Source organism: Drosophila albomicans, chromosome 3 (genome assembly GCF_009650485.2).
Source record: "Drosophila albomicans strain 15112-1751.03 chromosome 3, ASM965048v2, whole genome shotgun sequence".
In the NCBI taxonomy this organism is placed as follows: Eukaryota; Metazoa; Arthropoda; class Insecta; order Diptera; family Drosophilidae; genus Drosophila; species Drosophila albomicans.
The window spans coordinates 43,671,530-43,691,018 of record NC_047629.2 but is presented as its reverse complement, the minus strand read 5'-3'; the positions used below and the strand labels follow the sequence as shown (position 1 = coordinate 43,691,018).

The window sequence follows — 19,489 nt, the reverse complement described above, 5'->3', positions numbered from 1 at the left end:
GCAATGTTTTGTAATTGCATTTAAAATATTAATATCTTTAAAAATAATGCTGTTTATAATTTATAAAATAAATGAACTTAGATTCAAATTTTAATTGTTACACACGCATTGAGAATTCATCACGGCCACACATGAACATTCAAATATAGTTATCGAATTTGTCATCAGTTATCGACAAATTGTAAACAAAACATGCAGCAGCAATCATTCAAACATAATGCTGAACTAATGGACTGTGTTCTATCTTAAACTGATTATTGGTACTAATTATAGTAAGAATTTTCTAGACCTATATCTGATTGTAATCGTCATATTTCAGGAAAGTGTAGGCGTCATCTAGATAAGCAAAAATGATAGAACTTTGAGCAGACAAATCTGTCAATTTGAACTTTGGATTTGATTCGGATTCTTTATTTTTTAAGAGTCAGCATTACATGGCACTTATTCGTAATATTATTGACATTGCAATTATGCTTCTTGATTACTTTTACTTATCTCCAAACATTTTTGTATCAAAACAATGTAATTTTCTATGAGTATCTATTTACAGTTTATACTAGGAATCTTGACTATTAAATTTCACACATCTGGTCTATATTTGTTAATGAACGCATTGATTAAAGGCGCTACTTTCTCGGGTTCATTGAGATGCACATGATGAGATCCCTCGACCTCGTAGTATTCGAATTGCGGATTTTTGCGCAGAACATCCAGTGCGGCATTGTAATACTTCTTGTCTTCGTAGTAGGGAGCCTGTAGGGCTTTTATAAAAAGATACGGGACATTGATGCGTGCCGCCATCTCCAACACAGTCTCATTGGAGAGCGTGTAGACAAAGGCTGCCTTTACACGATTGTCATGCGAAAAGTAGAATCGATTCGGATCTTGTTTGGAGGGTTTGCAGCTTCTCTTCAATATATATTGGCAAGACTCAAGTGATATGGACTTTCTTGTTCCCAGATGCATTCGTTCCACCAGTTTATCCCACTCATATGAAGGCGGTTCGGTACCCTCAAGCATGCGTTCCTCCAGTTTCAAGTTATTCTCCAGACGCTCTGCAAGTTTATTAATAAATGTTTTTTCACTGCGAATCAGGGGCTTCATCACGTCTAACCCAATAAACATATCTAGTTTATCTGGAAACATTGAGCCGAATACGAAGCCATTGAGGGAGCTCATCGAGTGACCCAATAGCGATAGTTTCTCCCAATTAAAATACTTAATGATGCGCCGCATAAGTTGCACCAATTCGATGGAGTGATAAGCTGTTCCCTTTGGTAGCCACGACGAGAGTCCATGACCCGGTGCATCGATCGTGAGCAGTGGCAGATGAGCTGGCAACAGCGGGGCGAGCGTATCAAATGTGCCGGCATTGTCCATCCAACCGTGGATGCCCAGAATGGGACGTACATCTTTTCGGCCATACCATTTGCCAGCAATGTGTCCCCAAGGCATTTGTATGATTATATCCTCATGCTAAAATAGAGAGCGCATTAAGTTCAATCACATAATTAATGCAATTGTATATAACCTACATACATCTCTTAGCGAGCCAGCTGCACTTTGACCATGAGCCAGACGCTTGGAGAAGCTCTGCTGCGTTCCATTTGTCAACTGTCTCAGCAAACGCAGACTTTGTTGGCCCTTCATTTTGTTATATCTCAATGTACACGTGAATTGGAATAAATTAAATACACATATAACTAGTGTAGCAAACGACACGATCGCACATCTATTAGCGATGTACCCCTTAAGTAACAACAGCTTTAAATATCAATATCGATGTTAGCCACATCGATAATTTGTATTAAATAGAACGCAAAAACTATCCACAACCCCAAATTAACGAAAAATACTTAAGTTGTCTACAGCAAAGTTTGCAATCATCAATAATACATAATTTTCAAGAAAGTGTCTGAGCTTTTACAGTGAGAACCTGTTTAGCATAAACTTTATTGTTTTGCATTTCCGAGTTGAGCGAGGCATTGTATCTGGTATTGAAGTAGCATTGCAACAAAGACTTGTTTCAAAGACCCGCGCAGTGGTATCGAATCGACACAGTCAACTTATCGATATCGTTAAGTTGTATTCAAATGTTTTGTTACGAGCCCCATAAGTTTCATCTCTATCACGCTCTCTCACTCTCGCGCTCAAAATAATCAGCTGTTTGCGTAGTATCATTCTTGGCATTTTCTAATTAGAATTATTAATTTATGAAACGTCAACGATAACACACCAATTCATTTACAAATTGCATTTACGTATAAAAATAGAAAGATATCGCCGCAAAATAAAGTCAAGCGTAAGTAATAGTTATAGTGATAAATGTGGAGAAACAAATCTCAGCGCTTGACCTTGACCTTTGGAGTATATTGTTCGAAGTTTGTGTTTTTTTTTTTTTTTTGATGCCACATCGAGTTAATATGGCATGGATAATTTAATTTCGTGGCAACCATTGATTATGTGCTCGTGTTTTTGTTTTATTTTTGGCTTTTCTCGCCTTGCCTAACTAATCGCCAACAATGCGAGCTAATCGCAATGAACAATTGCTGATAAGGGTTTTGCGCTGGACTTTTGTTTAATATGATTAAACTTTGGAATTAAAGCACATTCGTCTTTTGCAATTCTAAATTGCAGTTGGCCGACAGCAGCAGAAGCAGCAACATGGAGTTTGAGTTTAAGGATAATGACAGCAGCAACAGCAGCGGTGACGGCGGCAATGTGGAACTAAATCTGAATCAACGCTATCGACATGCTGGCGATCTGACTGGCGAAGCGCCAACGAGACCCGTAAGTATTAGTGTGTACTTTGATCTTTTGCCGATCACGAGACGCTGAGACTAATCAAATATTCAACCATATTGCAGTTTTCCGAGATTACCATAAAGGTGCCGTGGGGCCACATTGCGGGCAAATGGTATGGGCCACAAAATGTACAGCCAATACTCGGTCTACATGGGTGGCAAGATAATGCCGGCACATATGATTTGCTGGTGCCGTTGCTATCTCCGGACGTGGCATTTTTGTCAGTGGATTTACCGGGGCACGGCCTGTCTTCGCGGCTGCCAGATGGTTGCTATTATAATTCCGTAGATAATCTGTATGTGATAAGGCTTATCATGAAGCAATACAAATGGGAGAAGGTCTCACTCGTTGGCCATTCCATGTCATCGATCATATGCTTTGTGTTTGCTGCCGTCTTTCCCGATAAAGTCGATATGATCATTGGCATTGATGCCTTGAAACCACATCAACGTCCCTATCCATCCGTTATTCGCACCATGGAAACGCGTCTCGATGAATTTCTTCGCGAGGATGAACGTAATCGGAGTAAAAATGAGCCGCCCAGCTACACGTACGACGAACTCATCGAGCGCGTCTACATCGGCACCTTTCATTCCGTCAACAAGGAGCTTTGCAAGCATATGCTGGCGAGAAACATTCAAAAGTCGGGCAAATACCCCGACAAGTATTTCTTCTGTCGCGATCGCCGTCTGAAGTTCTACAATTATGCGATCGGTTCGCAGGAATTGTGCGTGGAAATGGCCCAGCGTATTACTTGTCCATATCTATTCATAAAGGGTCTGCAATCATCGTATTTCGAGGACAAGAAATACTACGATGAAGTGATGGAAGTGTTGATCAAAAAGCCCAATTTTGAGTATGTGGAGGCAAATGGCTCGCATCATTTGCACATGAACAATCCGGAGGCCATTATCGGTCCGGTCAATAACTTCATTCAACGCTTTGGGCCAGCAGCCGCTGCCGCTGCGCGTCGACAGGCCAAGGAGGCTGCACAAAACAAGCTATAGGAAGCGATATAATTCACAGCTTACTGTAATGCTTCAGTATACAAATCCATAGTCACAGGGGGCCTATTTATTGTTGCGCATCAACGATTCTGGGTATCGATGCAACAACTCTTTATTTTTATACATTACTTAATTGTTGATTTTTACTGTTAAAGGACAGAGTCTGTGTCTCTGTCAAAATTACTTATGTACAATGTGCCTTTATATACAAAAAATTACAAATATATGTATATACATACATATTTATGTATGTAATCACCAAGAGGTTGTTCGCTTCAATTTGTGTTGTGAAGGATAACGAGGAACTGGTTATACAGTCGACCAGCATTGACATTTTACTTTATCTGACTGTTGCTATGCTGTTAACCGCTTAAGAGCTTTTTCCCTGAAGAGGCTGCCGATTTTATAGTAAAGAAAAACTTGTATATCATCTCATTTGAATTTATGTAAATTTGAATACTTGTTTATTTAAGATGATTTTTGAGTTTGGGGCAAAATAAATTTGTACATAATTTTCTATTAAATATTAAAAAGTAAAAGATTATTCCTAAAAATAGTTCAATTGCGCTATTTTTTGGATCGACAACTATGATTAGGGCAAAATTTTGTACTTTCACAATTTGCATTAGATATTCTAAAAATAGAAATGTATCTTATAAACATTCTGATAATAACTAAAAAATATAAATTTGCGCTTTTCTTTAATATGACTGATGAAATTTAAGAAAAAAGTCTTAATTTAAATCCAACGGATATTTCATGAAAGCAGTAACATAGTTTAAACACTTCATAAAATTCGTATAAAATATAAAATTAAACTTTTCTTTAAAACGACTGCGAAATTTAACGAATTAAAGAATTTTTTCAACATTTTCTATTGAATATAATAATAATAAGAAGGATCACATTTAAAACATTTCTGAAAATTTCTGTAAAATATAAAATTGAGTTATTCTTACTGAAATTAAAGAAGAAATTTTGTATATCAGTTTTTTTCATCTGATCATTTTTATGAAATGTAAATTTGAGCTTCATTTTTTAATATTATAAACATAAAATCGAATCGGAACTTAAAGCTTTATTATGTAAATACAGTTATGCCAACAATGTATGTATTTCTTTATTCAATAATATTTTCATACTTAGTGTTAATTACGAATTGGGAGTTATCGCTTTATTATATCAACACAGTTATCTCATTAATGTATTTCTTAATTCAATAATATCTTCATATTTTGTGTTAATTATTACGAAATGTAATATTGAGCTTCACATTTGCCCAATGCTTAACGGGTCATTATAACCCAATCGAGCCTTAATGGGTTAATTGCGTTCATTGCGTATTACGTGTGCGGAGATGTAGGGCTGGTTGGTATAAAGGGAACATCAGTTGACCTACATTGGGGTCCAGTAGAATCCGCAGGCAGCAGCGAAAGTGTTAATAACCGGCAAACCAGTTTGGTGTCCAAGCACAGTTGCATCACGTTTTAGACTCTTTCTTGGTATTTATTTCGTTGTGTTTTTTGTATTCATGTTTTTTTTTTTGTTTTTCGCTTTCTGGTTTTACCATTTTTGGCGGTCAGCTGTCGGATTTACATTGAAATGACAAATTAAATATGTATGTACATTATTATTTTGAAGAAGAGAAATAAAAAAATAAAATAAGGTGCGAGAGAGAAGAGTCGAGTTGTTGGCCATGCAGCTTCCACATCTGTATGAATAAATTTCCGACGGATGTTTCGTTAAATGCGTTTGCTAGAGAGACTTTACTTTAAACATTTTTCACCTCGACCAATCGCAACACATGCGTTAATTCCTGTGCGAGTTCAGAGTGTCAGGCAGCGTCTGCTTTACACTTTGATTAATGGTTGCCCATTAAATGTAGCTCAAGACAGATTATTTTGTATTTATTATTAATATGAAAACTGATCGTCAGTAGGAAGCTAAAGCTTTTGCTAGCATCACACAAACACATGGTTGCAGAAACTTAACAAACACATATAATTTTGTATATATATGTGCTTGATCAGCTTGAACAGTCTACGCGATATAAACGGGTCTGTCTCACGCCTAATCTTAGAGCCAATAAGACAATATACATACATCAAGTTTTAAGCACGACATCTATTAAGTTTGATTTAATATTAGGCCACACCCTATTCCGCCTTTGCAATTTAATAAAGTATAATATTTTGTAATTGTTTGAGAAACAATTGTATTTCAAAACTATTTATTTGAGTGATGAGTTCACTTTTGCGAAATTAAAATTATCTAATATTAACTAATGATTCGTGTAACAATTAAGACATAACTAGGGTTTATATAAAAAAAAATATAAAAAATCCTAGTTAGATTAAGATTTTATGTTAGGCTGTTTTTTACTGCATTTCTTTTTTGTTGTCGAAGAATTTTTAATTAAATTAAATTTTTGCTTGTCCTGACTAACTGATTGACAGACAGACTGACTAATAACATCAAGGGCTAAAAGTTAGGATCCTGAAATTCTTATAGAAAACAGTTTGCGAAATTTCATCCGACTGCAGCTCTCTTAAATCCTATGAGAAAATTTGTATGACAAATCTATAAGAAAAGATAATTTCGATATTACTTTACCTCTTTGGATTTCTCAAAATGCTGTTGGTGACGTGAAGCCATCCATTTAATAATGACCTATGTGGAAAGAAGAAATTTAAATATTTTCTAAAGAATATCACTCCGAGATACTTAGTTCTTGAGATACTTATTTCTCAGAATGATATATATGTATGTATATAGAAAAAAATTTAATTTAATAACAAAATTCTCCTGTATTTAAATATATTTTTTTTTTTTTATAATTTTTTCTTGTTTTTACTATAGTAAGTAAATATATCTATTCTTGTGTTGGGTGGGACTTGATGTATTCAATTGCCTTCAAGATAGCCTCAGGAATTGGAGGAGGTGTGGGCAAATGCTCGGCGACAGGTTGATATCCATTCTCATCAGCGACGTAGCTGACTGCAATTTGGTTTCCTTCTGGAGCGGTCCAGCTGAATTGCCCTTCTTGGACAATGGCTTGTTCATCGCCTACACTTTTCAGATGTCCTTCCTGTAGTTGTTTTTGGCCATCAGCCAACTCTTGCTCGATTTTGAAACTGTCAACATTGACTTCCGAATTTGATCTCAACACTTCAGTATTATAGTTTGCTTGGGCGCAAACGACCAGAGCAGCAATAAGGCAAAGAGACTGTAAAGGAATTACGAATTATTTATTTGCTAATATCCTGCAGTGTGTTGTGCTTCCTTCCATCAGAATGTGTCTTTAACTTACCAGCTTGAACATCTTGCTTCCGTTGGTTAATTTACAGTGTGTGGTTAAGTCTGACGAACATTGGCTTTTTATACCCACTGAATGTGGCGACTCTATTATCTATAATCAACTGGTTTTGATAAACATAATAATAACATTAATATGCAGGGCTAGGGCGGATACAAAAGCAACACAAATTTATTAAATCTAAACAAAAAACAAAAAGGGGCAGTCTAAAACATTTACGAATTGAATTTATTTATTTTCGGTATAGTTGAATAACATTGTTGATGGAATTTTGCCAAACTATTTGAACAATAACTTGGATAAACAATGTTCTATATAAAAAAACACAATATTTAATTAAATAAGTTTCTATATGTCTTTAAAGCTATAATGAAAATGTTCTGCTCAAAAACTTAATAGTGGATATTTAAATTCACAAACTTATCTAGCAACCCTCTTAATTAGGCTCATTAGCATAGAATTCTTCGGCTTAACTTTGGCGAATCTTCTTCTTGGATCATCGCTAACGTCATCAAACATCTGAAGCTATTGTTGTTATTTTTTTCCAACGCGTGCGATAAGAGAGATTGACTCTGTCAAGTATCTGACAGAACATTTAATATTCAACTTCACTTTGATTGGTGGAAACAACAGGTACGAAAAAAAAACAAAAACAAAACCAAATGAAAATTGCGAACTAAAGTCAAAAACTATTTTAGTTTTATTTTCGATTTCATTGGCCACTTCGCTTGTGGTCTAACCAGTTTAGTTATTTAGTTAGATAACTAAGAAGAAGCATGACTTGACTATTCTTAAATTCGCATTAGCATAAAATCATGTGACGGGTCATTTAATTAGTTCACTGTCTGGATCGACAGCGACTCCTCATGTGCGTCAAACCATGTCAGTTACCCTTCAACCTCGGCCTATCAAATATTTATTTTCAGAGCCAAAGGAATATCTTTCTCATTCTATTCTTAGACGTTCGTGTAGGCAAATCAAATGACTGAGAACACGAACTTGTTTTGAGAATTAAAATTTGAAATTATTAAAAGTGATCAGGATATTAGAGTTTTGTTCTGTTCTATTCAATTTTAAATCGTTTAGTTTTCATTAGAAATTTGCTAACTACAAACTTCGCAAAGTCATAAACTACTAACTTTATATTTTGTGAATGTGTTTTAATGAAATACGGAGTTGCAAAATATTTATGGAAGGGTATTATAACGTTGTGTCTACAAGAAATGTATGTACACTGGACTGTTTCTTTCTTACTTGCATTATGCAGCATTCGGCTTATGAATACCTCAATGGAGTGTGGGTTTTGTATAAGAATCGTTTTAGTTTTAATCTAGTTTAATCAATTTGAATACCAAAATTCTACATTTTATATATTTTAACATTACAAATCTTACATTTTACATGCCACCAAACTAGTTGGATTAGTTAATTAGTTAGTTTTTGTCAATGACGTTTTTGAAAGCTTCATCAACGCTGATCTTATGATATAAGTGTTTGTGTTTATATTATTATAATTATATATTACGAATAATTGTAAAATTTAGAAATGATAGAATGAAAATTTAGATCTTACATTAAGCTCAAGAAAATAATATTAAATTAGAGTATATAAATAAAATATACGTCTATTGGTTCAAAATTCTGCTACCAAAGTAAACAGAAAACATTGAATTTTTTTAAGACTTAGTATTTAATTAATGAAGCGTTTAGGTGGAAAAAGAGCCACTTAAGCGAAGATATCTTTTTGCTAAATGCTGCAATGATTTGTAGTTTCTTAAATATTTGTTAAATGTTAATTGTCTTGCACCCGGATTTATTAAAAAGACACAGAAGACACTCAACAGCAATTATTTTATAATCAATATTTAGATTCGTGCTGAATGAAAAACTAAAACTCTAACGTTTTGTAATAACGGCCTATTATTAAAGCCAAATTAATGTTGAGATTCAGCAACTATTAATTTTTAGTATTTTTTTAATTGATTGATTGCTTGATGTCAGCTTTAAGCTGAACTTTTGTTTTGCAATAGGAATATTTTTTTTTTAAATTATGCTTTTACTATATTTATAGTTCCTTTGGTGAATTAGAAATAAGTGCTTTTTTAATTTCGTTCCTTAGAGTTGGAATTCATTTTCCGCAGCGATAAATGTAAGTCTGTGCGATGCACTGTCAGGAAACTCAAAGGAAAATTGATTTTCCGGATTTTATGCAGTGATACTTTTTGACGTTTTGTACCAAAATTCCATTGACAACTAAGTTGTATTCGTCGACTTGAACAATCTCTTCACCTTGGCACTAACTAAGAGCGCTGCAAAAATGGAGACGAAATAATTTTTAGGGATTTTCCATAAAGCTTCTTCTATATCTGAGACGTCATCCACTTACCAGCTGGAGCATCTTGCTACCGTTGTCAGCAACGCAATCTTCTGTGCTTTACTTTGAGTGACAAAGGTTTTAATATTATTGTATCATGAATATAAATTTCCATTTCGTTGTCACTTTAGCATGTGGGTAAACCAGTTTAATTATTTAATTAGGCAAATGAATAAAATTCTTCGTCGAAAATCGTCAAGTTCATATTAGCATATCTAGCGTCTAGTGACTGGCCAATAAATTAGACCATTGCCATTATGGTCTAGTTCGCTTTTAGCTCATCGTATAGAATGTGTAAAACGATCTCAGTCGCACCTTACATTTTGGCTAATAAAATGGCTATTAAGTGACGTCAATCCATTACGCTTCAATTTTGTGGTTCGTTTTAACACGTGCAAAAACAAAAGACTTAGAACACAAACTTGCTCGACGACAATCCCTAGCAACAAATTCGAAATGCTAAATTGGATGGGAAATTAGATAATAGCTGGTACATTCTCAAAGCGTCGGCGATTTAAGATATGTTAGTACGAAATAAAGAATAAATTTAAATATGAATTTCTACGTTTGCTTCTCACATTTTTAAGTTGCCTATTTTCGCAAATGCTTTAAGGAATAAAAATAGATTTTCTTTTTGAATTTAAGCACTGTTCATCACTTGATCAAATATCAAGTTCAGTTTTTGGTTTATTGCACGATATGATATGATGTCTATAGTCTATTAACTACCATTAACAATTACTGTTGAGGATGAGACTGGATGTATTCCAAAGCTCTGATGATTGCCTCTGGGATTGGGGGAGGTGTGGGCAAATGATCGCCAACGGGATGGTATCCATTTTCATCAGCGGTGTAGGTCAAGCTGATTGGAGTTCCATCGTCCGAAACGTATCTAACAGCTCCAGAGACTCCGGCACCATTTCCAGCCTCCTGTGCGGCAATGCCATTCGATGTTTCGTAAGCATAAGCATAGTTGCCTTCGGCATCGGGTGCATCGTTGGACTCCCTCACAATTTGGGCATCCTTGTTAATGTTGTCAGCATAGACGGCGGAGATGGCCAGGGCGGCAATAAGGCAAACGGACTGTTTTCAAAATGATGATAATGATGATGATGAGTTATTATCCTCTGTTGTGTTTCCATTCGTTAAGCGTCGCTCCACTTACCAGCTTGAACATGTTGCTTGTGTTGTCTCTAATTCACAATGTGTGCTTCACTTTGCGTGCCAAAGCCTTTTATACCGCTTAGCTTAGACGCTGTCGCCAACGCAGCGTTTGCTTCGCAGTCGCCAACGCAGTCGCTGCCATCAAGCAACATCAAGCAACATCAACATCATCATCTAATCCGGCGCAGAAGAGCAAAGCGAACGCCGTCGACGCGTTGTACTAAATAGCACTAAACTTAAGTGTGTATGTATGTGTGTGTATGCATATTTCAAACAAAAAGCAAATGGCTATAAAATTAAATCATGCATGCATATGCAGGTTAGTGTTTATATTAGCCAAATATGAATATGAGAGGTAGGCATTATTTAAGAGTAAATATTGATATAATCAAGCTTCATTTAAGAGTGGAGGCATCGTTGCCTCTAAATAGATCATATTTCAAAAGGCCATCGCTGCCCATACATGATTAATCAAACGCATTTCCTTACATATTTTGTCTACATAAATCATATCCAATCCAATATAAATTAATTGCAAGTATTGATCTAATTTAATAAACATTGAAAACATCACGTAGCCTACAAAAATCATCATTTTATTTGATGAGCTTAAGTGGCACATTTCGTCAACATAAATTAGAATGTCATCGACGACATTCCGCAATTTAAAGGTGTTTTATATTAAGATATGTATCTAACTATTTCCTTATTGCCAATATATAATACTAGCACCATCAAACAAGATGTTCCTTGTCAAATTTTAAATGTCATTAACACAAACATTTTAATTAGAACAAAAGCTGTGCATTTGAAAATTCTTGAAATACTCTGACACTAACACAGAGTTTAAGCGTTTAATTCACAGCAATAATTTGCTTAATATGCTTACTAAAATGTGAAATTTTGCAATTAGTCAAAACTATAAATGAATGAAAAGCTCATTTGTGAAAATGTCTAGGCAAATATATAAATTTTATTTTATTTTTGTTACAAGCTGAAGCTTTTATTTATTTTATTTTTATAATTAGCATCAAAAGTATCAATATAAATAAAACAATTAATAATCTTTATAATAAATATAAATATACAAATATTGGAAATTATTTGTACATATATATTTATTATATACAAGACTTATTAATTAATATAAATATAAAAATTTATTAAACTCTGAAGTTTTTATTTATTTTTTTTTTATAAGACGTTGTAATTATGCATCAGCATAAGTTTACAAATAAATATTGTATATAATAAACATAAATAATAATATACAAAACACATGCAAAATACCAATAATAAAAAATATGTTTTGCATTATTTTAAAATGTGGAATTTTACATATATTATTTATTTAACTATTTTCATTCGTTTCATTCGCTTGTAGAACAAGCTAAAGCTCGTTATTTCTTATTTAGAATAATTTACGAGTAAATTTATTTATATCATTTCAAATAATATATTTTTTTTCAATTTTGCAATTAGTAAAAACAATAAATGAATGAAAAATCTAATTTTATAGTTGTGGAATGTCTGCATAAATATTTCAATGTCATTTAAAATGTTGAGCAGCCAAGAAATTTTGGTATAAACATGGTTTCATTTAGGAATAAATATAGAAATACGTACAGGTATTAAAACAAATATATTTTCAATAATTCTTTACATAAACATTTAAAATTTAATTGTAATTACAAACTATAAAAAGTTGTATTGAACTGTGAAATAAATAACAAGTACAAAAAATTTGGAAAATTTATAATATATGTAATTGAAATATATAATAAGTTTTATTAAGCTGTGAAATAAATAATTGAAAAACTACAAGAAGTATAAAAAAATATTTGGAAAATGTATTTATATTAAAATTTTAAATTTAAATGTAATTAAAACTTTAATGAGTTTTATTGAACTATGGAATTTTCCCAAATTTTATAACTCAACCCAGTATTTTGCGCAGTGGATGCAAATCTTCTGGATTGATCATTCCATCAAGAAGCTACTTAGAATAAAAGTGAAAGTAATGAGCTCAGGCAAACGTCGCCAAACAAGTTATGGAGCCCATATACCTGTCCGCTAATAGATAAATCTCAAAACTATGCTTAAGCACAGCAGAAAGCAGACATCTAATTTACAAATGGATCATTTTGATCTTCATTTTCGTCGGCTGCCCCCCGGCTGAGGTTGTTCGTTGTCCGTCTGTCTCACAAGCATTTTTGTTGTTTTCTTGGTTTTTTTCTTTGGTGGACGACCTTGCACATCCAACAAAATTTCAACAGCTTTTTTTCTGTCGAGATGGACAATTCGCGCCGGCTACCAAGCGGGGCACGCGCACCTGCCAGCTCTTTACTCCAACTCCAATGTTGAACTCCACCAATTCCAATTTCAATTCCAACTACATCCAACCACAACTACATCCATCCATTGTCTCTTCTTCGTATCCACATCATCGAAAATCCAGCTATAGATACAACAACAAAACTTGATGGCAGGGCGCCGTCGGCAACAGCCATTGAAAAGTTGGAACAAAGCGTAAAGATGTGTTTTTTTTTCTTGGTTTTTATTTTTTTGTACGTTGTTTTTATGGTTTTTTATTTGTATTTGTTTTTGTGAAATTGCTGGTGTAAGTGTGAACCACATAAAAATACACAAATAATTAAAGATTTAGTGAAAAAACAAAACAAAAAAATAATATAAAGAGGTGCATGGGGCAAATGCAAAACTGACACCGAATTAAACCATGGAAATAAATTGCTGGCAAATGACTCATGCATTTTGTAAGGGTCTCTCTCCCTCATTTCTTATATCGATTATAGATGTAGTTGTAGTCGTTGTTAATGTTTCGATTATGATAATACGATTTTTGGCAATTATTGTTGATGCTGCTGCCCAATGTCCATTGCCCATTGCCCATTGCGCTGCCCCATGTTGTAGTTGGCAAGTTGCGAGTTAAGAGTTTAACAGTTGCCAATTGCCATAAAAAACCATTAAAACCCGTTTGGCTTCGCTCCGAATTTCGACGTTGCGCTGCCACATATATAAATACCCCAACGCAGTTGACCACAGCAATCAGTTGCAGTTCAAGCATCCTCCTCTTAACAACACTTCAAGCACATTCACAACCAAAACCAACTCTCAACAACATGTTCAAATACGTAAGTGCCAATCACTCAAGTGGCTTCTGCATTCCCATCTCATCTCCAACTCCAACTCCACTCCACTCCACTTCAGGTGCTCTGTGTCGCTCTCATTGCCTGCGCCTGCGCCGACAACATCAACAAGGACGCCCAGATTCGCAGCTTCCAGAATGACGCATCCGATGCCGAGGGCAACTATCAGTACGCCTACGAGACAAGCAATGGCATTCAAGTCCAGGAGGCTGGCAATCCTTCGGGTGTCCGCGGTGCCGTCGCCTATGTCTCCCCCGAAGGTGAACAGATCTCCCTGAGCTACACTGCCGATGAGGAGGGTTACCATCCAGTTGGCGATCATCTGCCCACTCCTCCCCCGGTGCCCGCTTATGTGCTGCGTGCCCTCGAATACATTCGCACCCATCCTGCAGCGCAGAAGGACGAATAAACCAAGTATTCCAATCCCAGTCCAATCCAGCACCCAGCACCCAACACCTTCCACATCCATCTCGATATTAAGTGGCAGTCATTGTTATATTGTAGAGACATACATTCGCACCTTTTAATTAGTTAGTAGTTATCGTGTTAATAAAGCTCGTTGATCCATCCGCCAGCAAACACTAAACGCAAAAAAACAACAACTAAGAAAACAACATTATTAGTGAAGGGTTCGCAGCAACAAAATATTATATTCACTCACCTCGGCTTCATGCAAAATTATCGCATTGTCCTCCACTTAAACTTAATGTGCATTAAATGTGTTATGCCAGCTGCAATTGTTTCCGCACAACTTAAAGATGTCCCAAAGAAACAAAAACATTTAATTAACCCTGCACATTCTTTATATTAAATTACTTATTATTACTTACCTTGAGACAACAACTCTTCTAAAGTGGGAACATTATATCCTCATATCCTGCAGACAGCAGCCATTTTTTCCGCACAACTAAAAGATGTCCCAAAGAAAAAAAAAAAACATTTAATGAACTCTACATATTCTGAATAAGTTAAATATGTTACTTACCTCGAGATAGCTCCTCATCTTAAAGATACTCCCATGTCTTGCATTTGTGTATTTATATCAGACAGGAGCCAATTATTTTGCACAACTAAAAGACATCCCCAAAAACAGTATATATAATTAACTGTGAACATTCTTCAATTTTTATGCTAAATACTTACCTTGAGAGAGCCATATTTCCATGCCCATATATGATATAACAGACAGTTGCAATCGCATATTTCGGTTCCCCAAATCAGAAGAGAAGGAACCTTTATTCACTCTGCACCTACTTTAAAACTTTACATTGAGTTAGCTACTCATCTTATGTTTAAATAAGATATATCCATATTTTGTATTGTGCATCTAGAATAAAGATATAGATGCACAATATTTATATATATATATATATCCACAAAATAAATCTTTAGTTGAGTCTGAACATACTTTAACTACTTTGTGAAATACTTATACTTATTATATTTTATTTATTCTTAATAGATCCTCGTCCTGTGTTATGAGTATCTATGGCATACAGTTGCATTCACATCTTAAAGACTTAGGTGTCCCAAATCTGAAAAAGAGAAACATTTAATTAACTCTGAAAACTATTTATGTAAGTTGTTTACCTTGAGACATCTTAAGCATGAACAATTTACGTATATACTAGTCCTGCAGTCAGCTGCAATTATTTCCGCATCTTAAATATACTTGAAACTCAAGCAACAGCATTATGCGTTGAGTTTCAAAAAAGTTAAAACGTTTACCTAATTCTGCTAAAATACTACTTTTCTTAAATAGAAATGCCCAACAATACAATATTTGTTAAGGATTGTTCCAATGTTAACAGAAATTATGTAGTCAGAAAAAAATGATTCATTTTAATGTTAAATAAGTCAAGAAACAATATTTATAATCCCCAAGGTTCTCATGTTATCAGCTTTTCAATAAACTTAGCCCCTTGTCTTCAACTACAAGCGAAAAAGAAAAAGATAAGTAAAGAACTTTCCGCATTGTTTAACTACTTAACACTTACCTCATTATGCGCAATAGACAAAAGTACAAGAATTAAAAAGACTCGTATTTCAAGTATATTTCACTAAATGAATGATGCAAATTCTTAAGCATCTACTTATGCTGTTTTATCATAACTTCATATATATATTTATGAAGCTGATTAGCAGCAAAAAATCATTTCGTTTAAGCTTTCAGTTCATTAGCGAAACATGGCAAAATTTTGCAAAAAAAAGAATAAAAAACTATAACATTTTTTGATCTCTCGCAGAAATTAGAACAAACAAATAAACGGAAGGACTGTCTATAACACTTTTAAGTAAGATTTATGATCTTCAGACGTATTATTGATAACCATACAGTGCTAAACATTAATTCAAATTAATACTGACAAATTACCAAAACACAATACAAACGATTTATACTTTTGAGAATTCAGTGTGCATTTATTTCAGTATGTCATCAATATATTCTGCAAAATTTCACAAAAACAATTCTTCAAATTCAAAGTTCAATCTAATGAATTATGGGGAATCTCTATAGCATGTTTATAATTGTCATCAACAGTGCAAACCAGAAGAGTTTCGTAGCGGATCCTGCATATAAGAATATATAGTATAGATGAGTGTAAATGATAAATTGAAATGCCGAATATAGATCCATTGCCAATAATAAAAAAATAAAGCATGAATAGTTTTTGTACACGTTATTGATTTATTTCGATTTTTTTGGAATTCTTTTTGTTTGTTTTTTCTTTTTTTGGATTTCTTAAAATGAATATTTTAATAGTGAATTAATGCTCGATCAGGCCGAGCTAGTATGGAAGCTTTGCAAATATTTGAGTTAGTTTTGCTGTGTTTTTTTCGGGGAGAACTCACATATCATTTAGCTGTTGATAATGTGAATACTCAAGCACAAATGTGGACACCCGGAAAGAAAATCCTGTTTATATAGAGTTAAACGAAAAATCTGTAGATATCGAAAAGCAACGAAAAATGGAATCTTCTTTAATTTCCATCCAGTTTGATTTGTGAATTCTGAGTAGAAGCATAAATATTTATGAGCCGGGTCACGTCATGCGAAACAGCATTATGATCGTGCTCATTATGATTAAGACATAATTAGCCAACAAGAGGTCGACAATCCTAAACAAATACTTAAAGCATGGCATTTTTATTTGTTTCGTTCTTTTTTTTTCTTATATTAATTACGTGGGTGGGAAATAAAATTGCTTATAAATTATGCTTAAGTGTCAATATAAATTAGTTTGAGCCATAAGCACGGAAGAATATGGGACGATTTGAATATGAATAGAGTAGAGCAGATGACATGATTTATATGAAAACGGAACGACTAGAAAAACAAATCCAAGACCAAAAGACCAAAAATCTTTTGCGCCGCTTCAACTTACGAAAACTATCAACAGTTGAATATTGTATTAGTGTGGGATATTTTTTTGTGTTTTTTGTTTCTTTTTCTTTGTTTTGTTGATTCTACATGCTATCAGTTTATCAGACTTCTGCTTCAGCTGCCACTGCCACGTGCCACGTGCCTCGTGCTTCAAGATCACAGTGTATGAACTTTCGGCGAACCATCTTCGTTGTGGGTGCGAATGTACTCCAATGATCGCAGTATATAGCTGGGTGTTGGCGGTGGTTGGGGCAGATGTCTGCCCACCACATGGAAGCCCAACTCATCAGCTATGTAGCGAGTCTCGATATCCTGACCCTCGGGTGAGGTGTAGCTAAAGATGCCAATCGTTTCCAAAGCACTTCCCGCAGCCTGGACATCGATGCCGTTGCTCGTCTTGAAGGCATACTTAAAGACACCATTCTCGTCCAGCGGCTGTACGCGAAAATCCGTTATCTGGGCATCACGTTCGCTGCCACCGACCAGGCGACGAATGCGACGAATCCTCACGAGCCTCGCATCCAGCTGCGAGGAGAGAAGCGCCAGGCACAGCAATGTGATGAGCTGAAACGAACCGTCTGAGTGGCTTAGTATCAGCAAACATTAATCGCTTTTTTTTTGTGTGTTTGGATTGTTTGGGTCACTGCGATATCAAAATTCACAGATGGGAGCAAGGTCAATGCTTACAAAATTGCGCATATTTCTCACAGTCTTCACTTTAATCCGGCTTTAATTATGATTTAATTTCGTGTTGATTAGTGTCTGGCGATAATGCGATAATTGTCGATTTTATTTGTATTTTTTTTTTCTTTTCGTTCGATTCGAAATTCCGATATGAGACGCGATGCGATGCGATCTACGTGATCTAAACGCGAGCTGCGCGAGGTTCAAAGTTTGCCACCGTACTGCGGACTGGTCCAATGCTTCTTACTAACTTTATATGCGAGATGGAGAAAAATGTCGGGCCCAAAGCGAAATCGATGAAAAACCAATAAACATAATCAAAGTGTCAATAGTTTTGTTCACTCTTTTGTTTGTCTGTTGTCCATACGTTGGCGTCTCAATTTCAAAAACCCGGCCAACTCCAAATGCTTTGATAACACACACCACAATCTCGCTTAGTTGCCGTATTCAAGCATTTCCTATAAGCCATGCTTATTATGATCATAATGCCGTTTATTAGCACAATATTTATGACCATTCCGGCTGCATTTTATAATCCCCTGCCGAGATCTAAAGTTCTTTGCTTCCCATATCTCATTTAGGCTGAATTTATTAACGATTCAAAACCAAATTCTTATCCGTCGTAAAATTTTTAATCACCAACCAGTTTCTGTAATATCTGAAAAGGTTAAACAAAAATTCTTATTCTTAGACAAACTTCTTAATACAAAAACTAGGTCAAACTAGAAGTCACGCTTTCTTCGGCAGATTCCCCAATAATATATAATCCAATTAATATAGGTGTTTATTAAGTAGTTCAACCACATTTTCTGGATAGCTTTGTTTTATTAGCGAGACGGAAGCTGTTGTTATTTGATTTTATGATAAACTATAAAAATCATGTTTGGAAGATGGCACATTCCAAGATCAATAAAAATTATAAAATCAGATAAACTATATGTTGGTAGGAGTAGAAACAAAAAAAAAAATATAGAATTATACCACAAGAGATAATCAAATCAAGCACGAAGTTCATTTTAGTTTATAATCGAACAGAATTTTAAGTGGGCCAAACGAATTTCTAGCGGAAACAGTTCCGTATCTATAACGTCAACGATGACGCTGAGTTAACAACAATACGAGTATAAACAAATAAATTGTTGAAGAACTATAAACAAAAGCAGCAAACTCTGTTCTACAGCGTCTCAAAGCCAATTAGCAACTGATATTGAAGATCATCTCAGTTATTGACATGCGGTTTCCATAATTCTTTTTATTTTTTTCTTTTATAACGGGGATCTGTTATGCAAATAACGTTAAGAACGAAACCGAAAGCTACCTTATAAAAACCACATTAAATTTGTAAATTTATTTATTTATAAATGAATACATATTTACATAGGTTTTTTGTATATTCTCATGTTGTTTTTTTATCTTCACATATTTGCTTAGTTCTGCTCGAGGTGTTGAGAGTTCATATGGAGTCAACCTTTTGTGGTGAGATGAGATGCGATGAGCAGCATATTCTTAAGTACTAATAGTTAACACACGCACTGGTAAGGCGAGTTTTTCGTGTTTTTTTTTTCTTTATTTGGCAATCAACAAATT

The 19,489-nt window shown here is 34.6% G+C and overlaps 5 protein-coding genes and 1 long non-coding RNA gene across 7 annotated transcripts; 3 read left to right on the top strand and 3 right to left on the bottom strand.

Annotated features, from left to right (window-relative positions):
- Nucleotides 1–173: 173 nt before the first annotated feature.
- Nucleotides 174–598, top strand: LOC127565608 (uncharacterized). The gene is made up of 2 exons (XR_007954939.1): nt 174–260; nt 320–598. It is a non-coding gene; the product is annotated as an uncharacterized LOC127565608 (long non-coding RNA).
- On the bottom strand, nt 383–1,739 carry LOC117569641 (probable serine hydrolase). Of its 2 annotated transcripts, none has more exons than XM_034250878.2 (2): nt 1,540–1,739; nt 383–1,476 (listed from the first exon to the last, which is right to left on the bottom strand). In XM_034250878.2, exons 1-2 carry the CDS (start codon nt 1,648–1,650, stop codon nt 580–582), a joined length of 1,008 nt encoding a protein of 335 aa, XP_034106769.1. In that variant the 5' UTR covers nt 1,651–1,739; the 3' UTR covers nt 383–579. The 2 variants fall into 2 exon arrangements, with proteins under 2 accessions (XP_034106769.1, XP_034106770.1); XM_034250879.2 differs by having other exon boundaries at nt 1,536–1,615.
- Nucleotides 1,740–2,141: 402 nt separating this feature from the next.
- On the top strand, nt 2,142–4,074 carry LOC117569640 (probable serine hydrolase). The gene is made up of 3 exons (XM_034250877.2): nt 2,142–2,302; nt 2,638–2,790; nt 2,868–4,074. Exons 2-3 carry the CDS (start codon nt 2,665–2,667, stop codon nt 3,810–3,812), a joined length of 1,071 nt encoding a protein of 356 aa, XP_034106768.1. The 5' UTR covers nt 2,142–2,302; nt 2,638–2,664; the 3' UTR covers nt 3,813–4,074.
- Nucleotides 4,075–10,134: 6,060 nt separating this feature from the next.
- LOC117569684 (pupal cuticle protein Edg-78E) lies at nt 10,135–10,736 on the bottom strand. The gene is made up of 2 exons (XM_034250932.2): nt 10,668–10,736; nt 10,135–10,585 (listed from the first exon to the last, which is right to left on the bottom strand). Exons 1-2 carry the CDS (start codon nt 10,677–10,679, stop codon nt 10,241–10,243), a joined length of 357 nt encoding a protein of 118 aa, XP_034106823.1. The 5' UTR covers nt 10,680–10,736; the 3' UTR covers nt 10,135–10,240.
- A 2,972-nt stretch (nt 10,737–13,708) lies between these two features.
- On the top strand, nt 13,709–14,435 carry LOC117569885 (pupal cuticle protein Edg-78E). The gene is made up of 2 exons (XM_034251224.2): nt 13,709–13,818; nt 13,895–14,435. The coding sequence occupies exons 1-2, from the start codon at nt 13,807–13,809 to the stop codon at nt 14,240–14,242; spliced, it is 360 nt and encodes a 119-aa protein (XP_034107115.1). The 5' UTR covers nt 13,709–13,806; the 3' UTR covers nt 14,243–14,435.
- A 2,159-nt stretch (nt 14,436–16,594) lies between these two features.
- Nucleotides 16,595–18,814, bottom strand: LOC117570336 (pupal cuticle protein Edg-78E). The gene is made up of 2 exons (XM_034251887.2): nt 17,906–18,814; nt 16,595–17,782 (listed from the first exon to the last, which is right to left on the bottom strand). Exons 1-2 carry the CDS (start codon nt 17,915–17,917, stop codon nt 17,375–17,377), a joined length of 420 nt encoding a protein of 139 aa, XP_034107778.1. The 5' UTR covers nt 17,918–18,814; the 3' UTR covers nt 16,595–17,374.
- Between the last annotated feature and the right edge of the window lie 675 nt (nt 18,815–19,489).

What these genes read in the sequence shown, in the direction of transcription:
- LOC117569641 (XM_034250878.2), bottom strand. Translation starts at nt 1,650, where the DNA reads ATGAAGGGCCAACAAAGTCTGCGTTTGCTGAGACAGTTGACAAATGGA. An exon ending in CAGCTGGCTCGCTAAGAGAT is followed by an intron (nt 1,477 to 1,539) that starts GTATGTAGGTTA and finishes TCTCTATTTTAG; the next exon opens with CATGAGGATATAATCATACA.
- LOC117569640 (XM_034250877.2), top strand. Translation starts at nt 2,665, where the DNA reads ATGGAGTTTGAGTTTAAGGATAATGACAGCAGCAACAGCAGCGGTGAC. An exon ending in GCGAAGCGCCAACGAGACCC is followed by an intron (nt 2,791 to 2,867) that starts GTAAGTATTAGT and finishes ACCATATTGCAG; the next exon opens with TTTTCCGAGATTACCATAAA.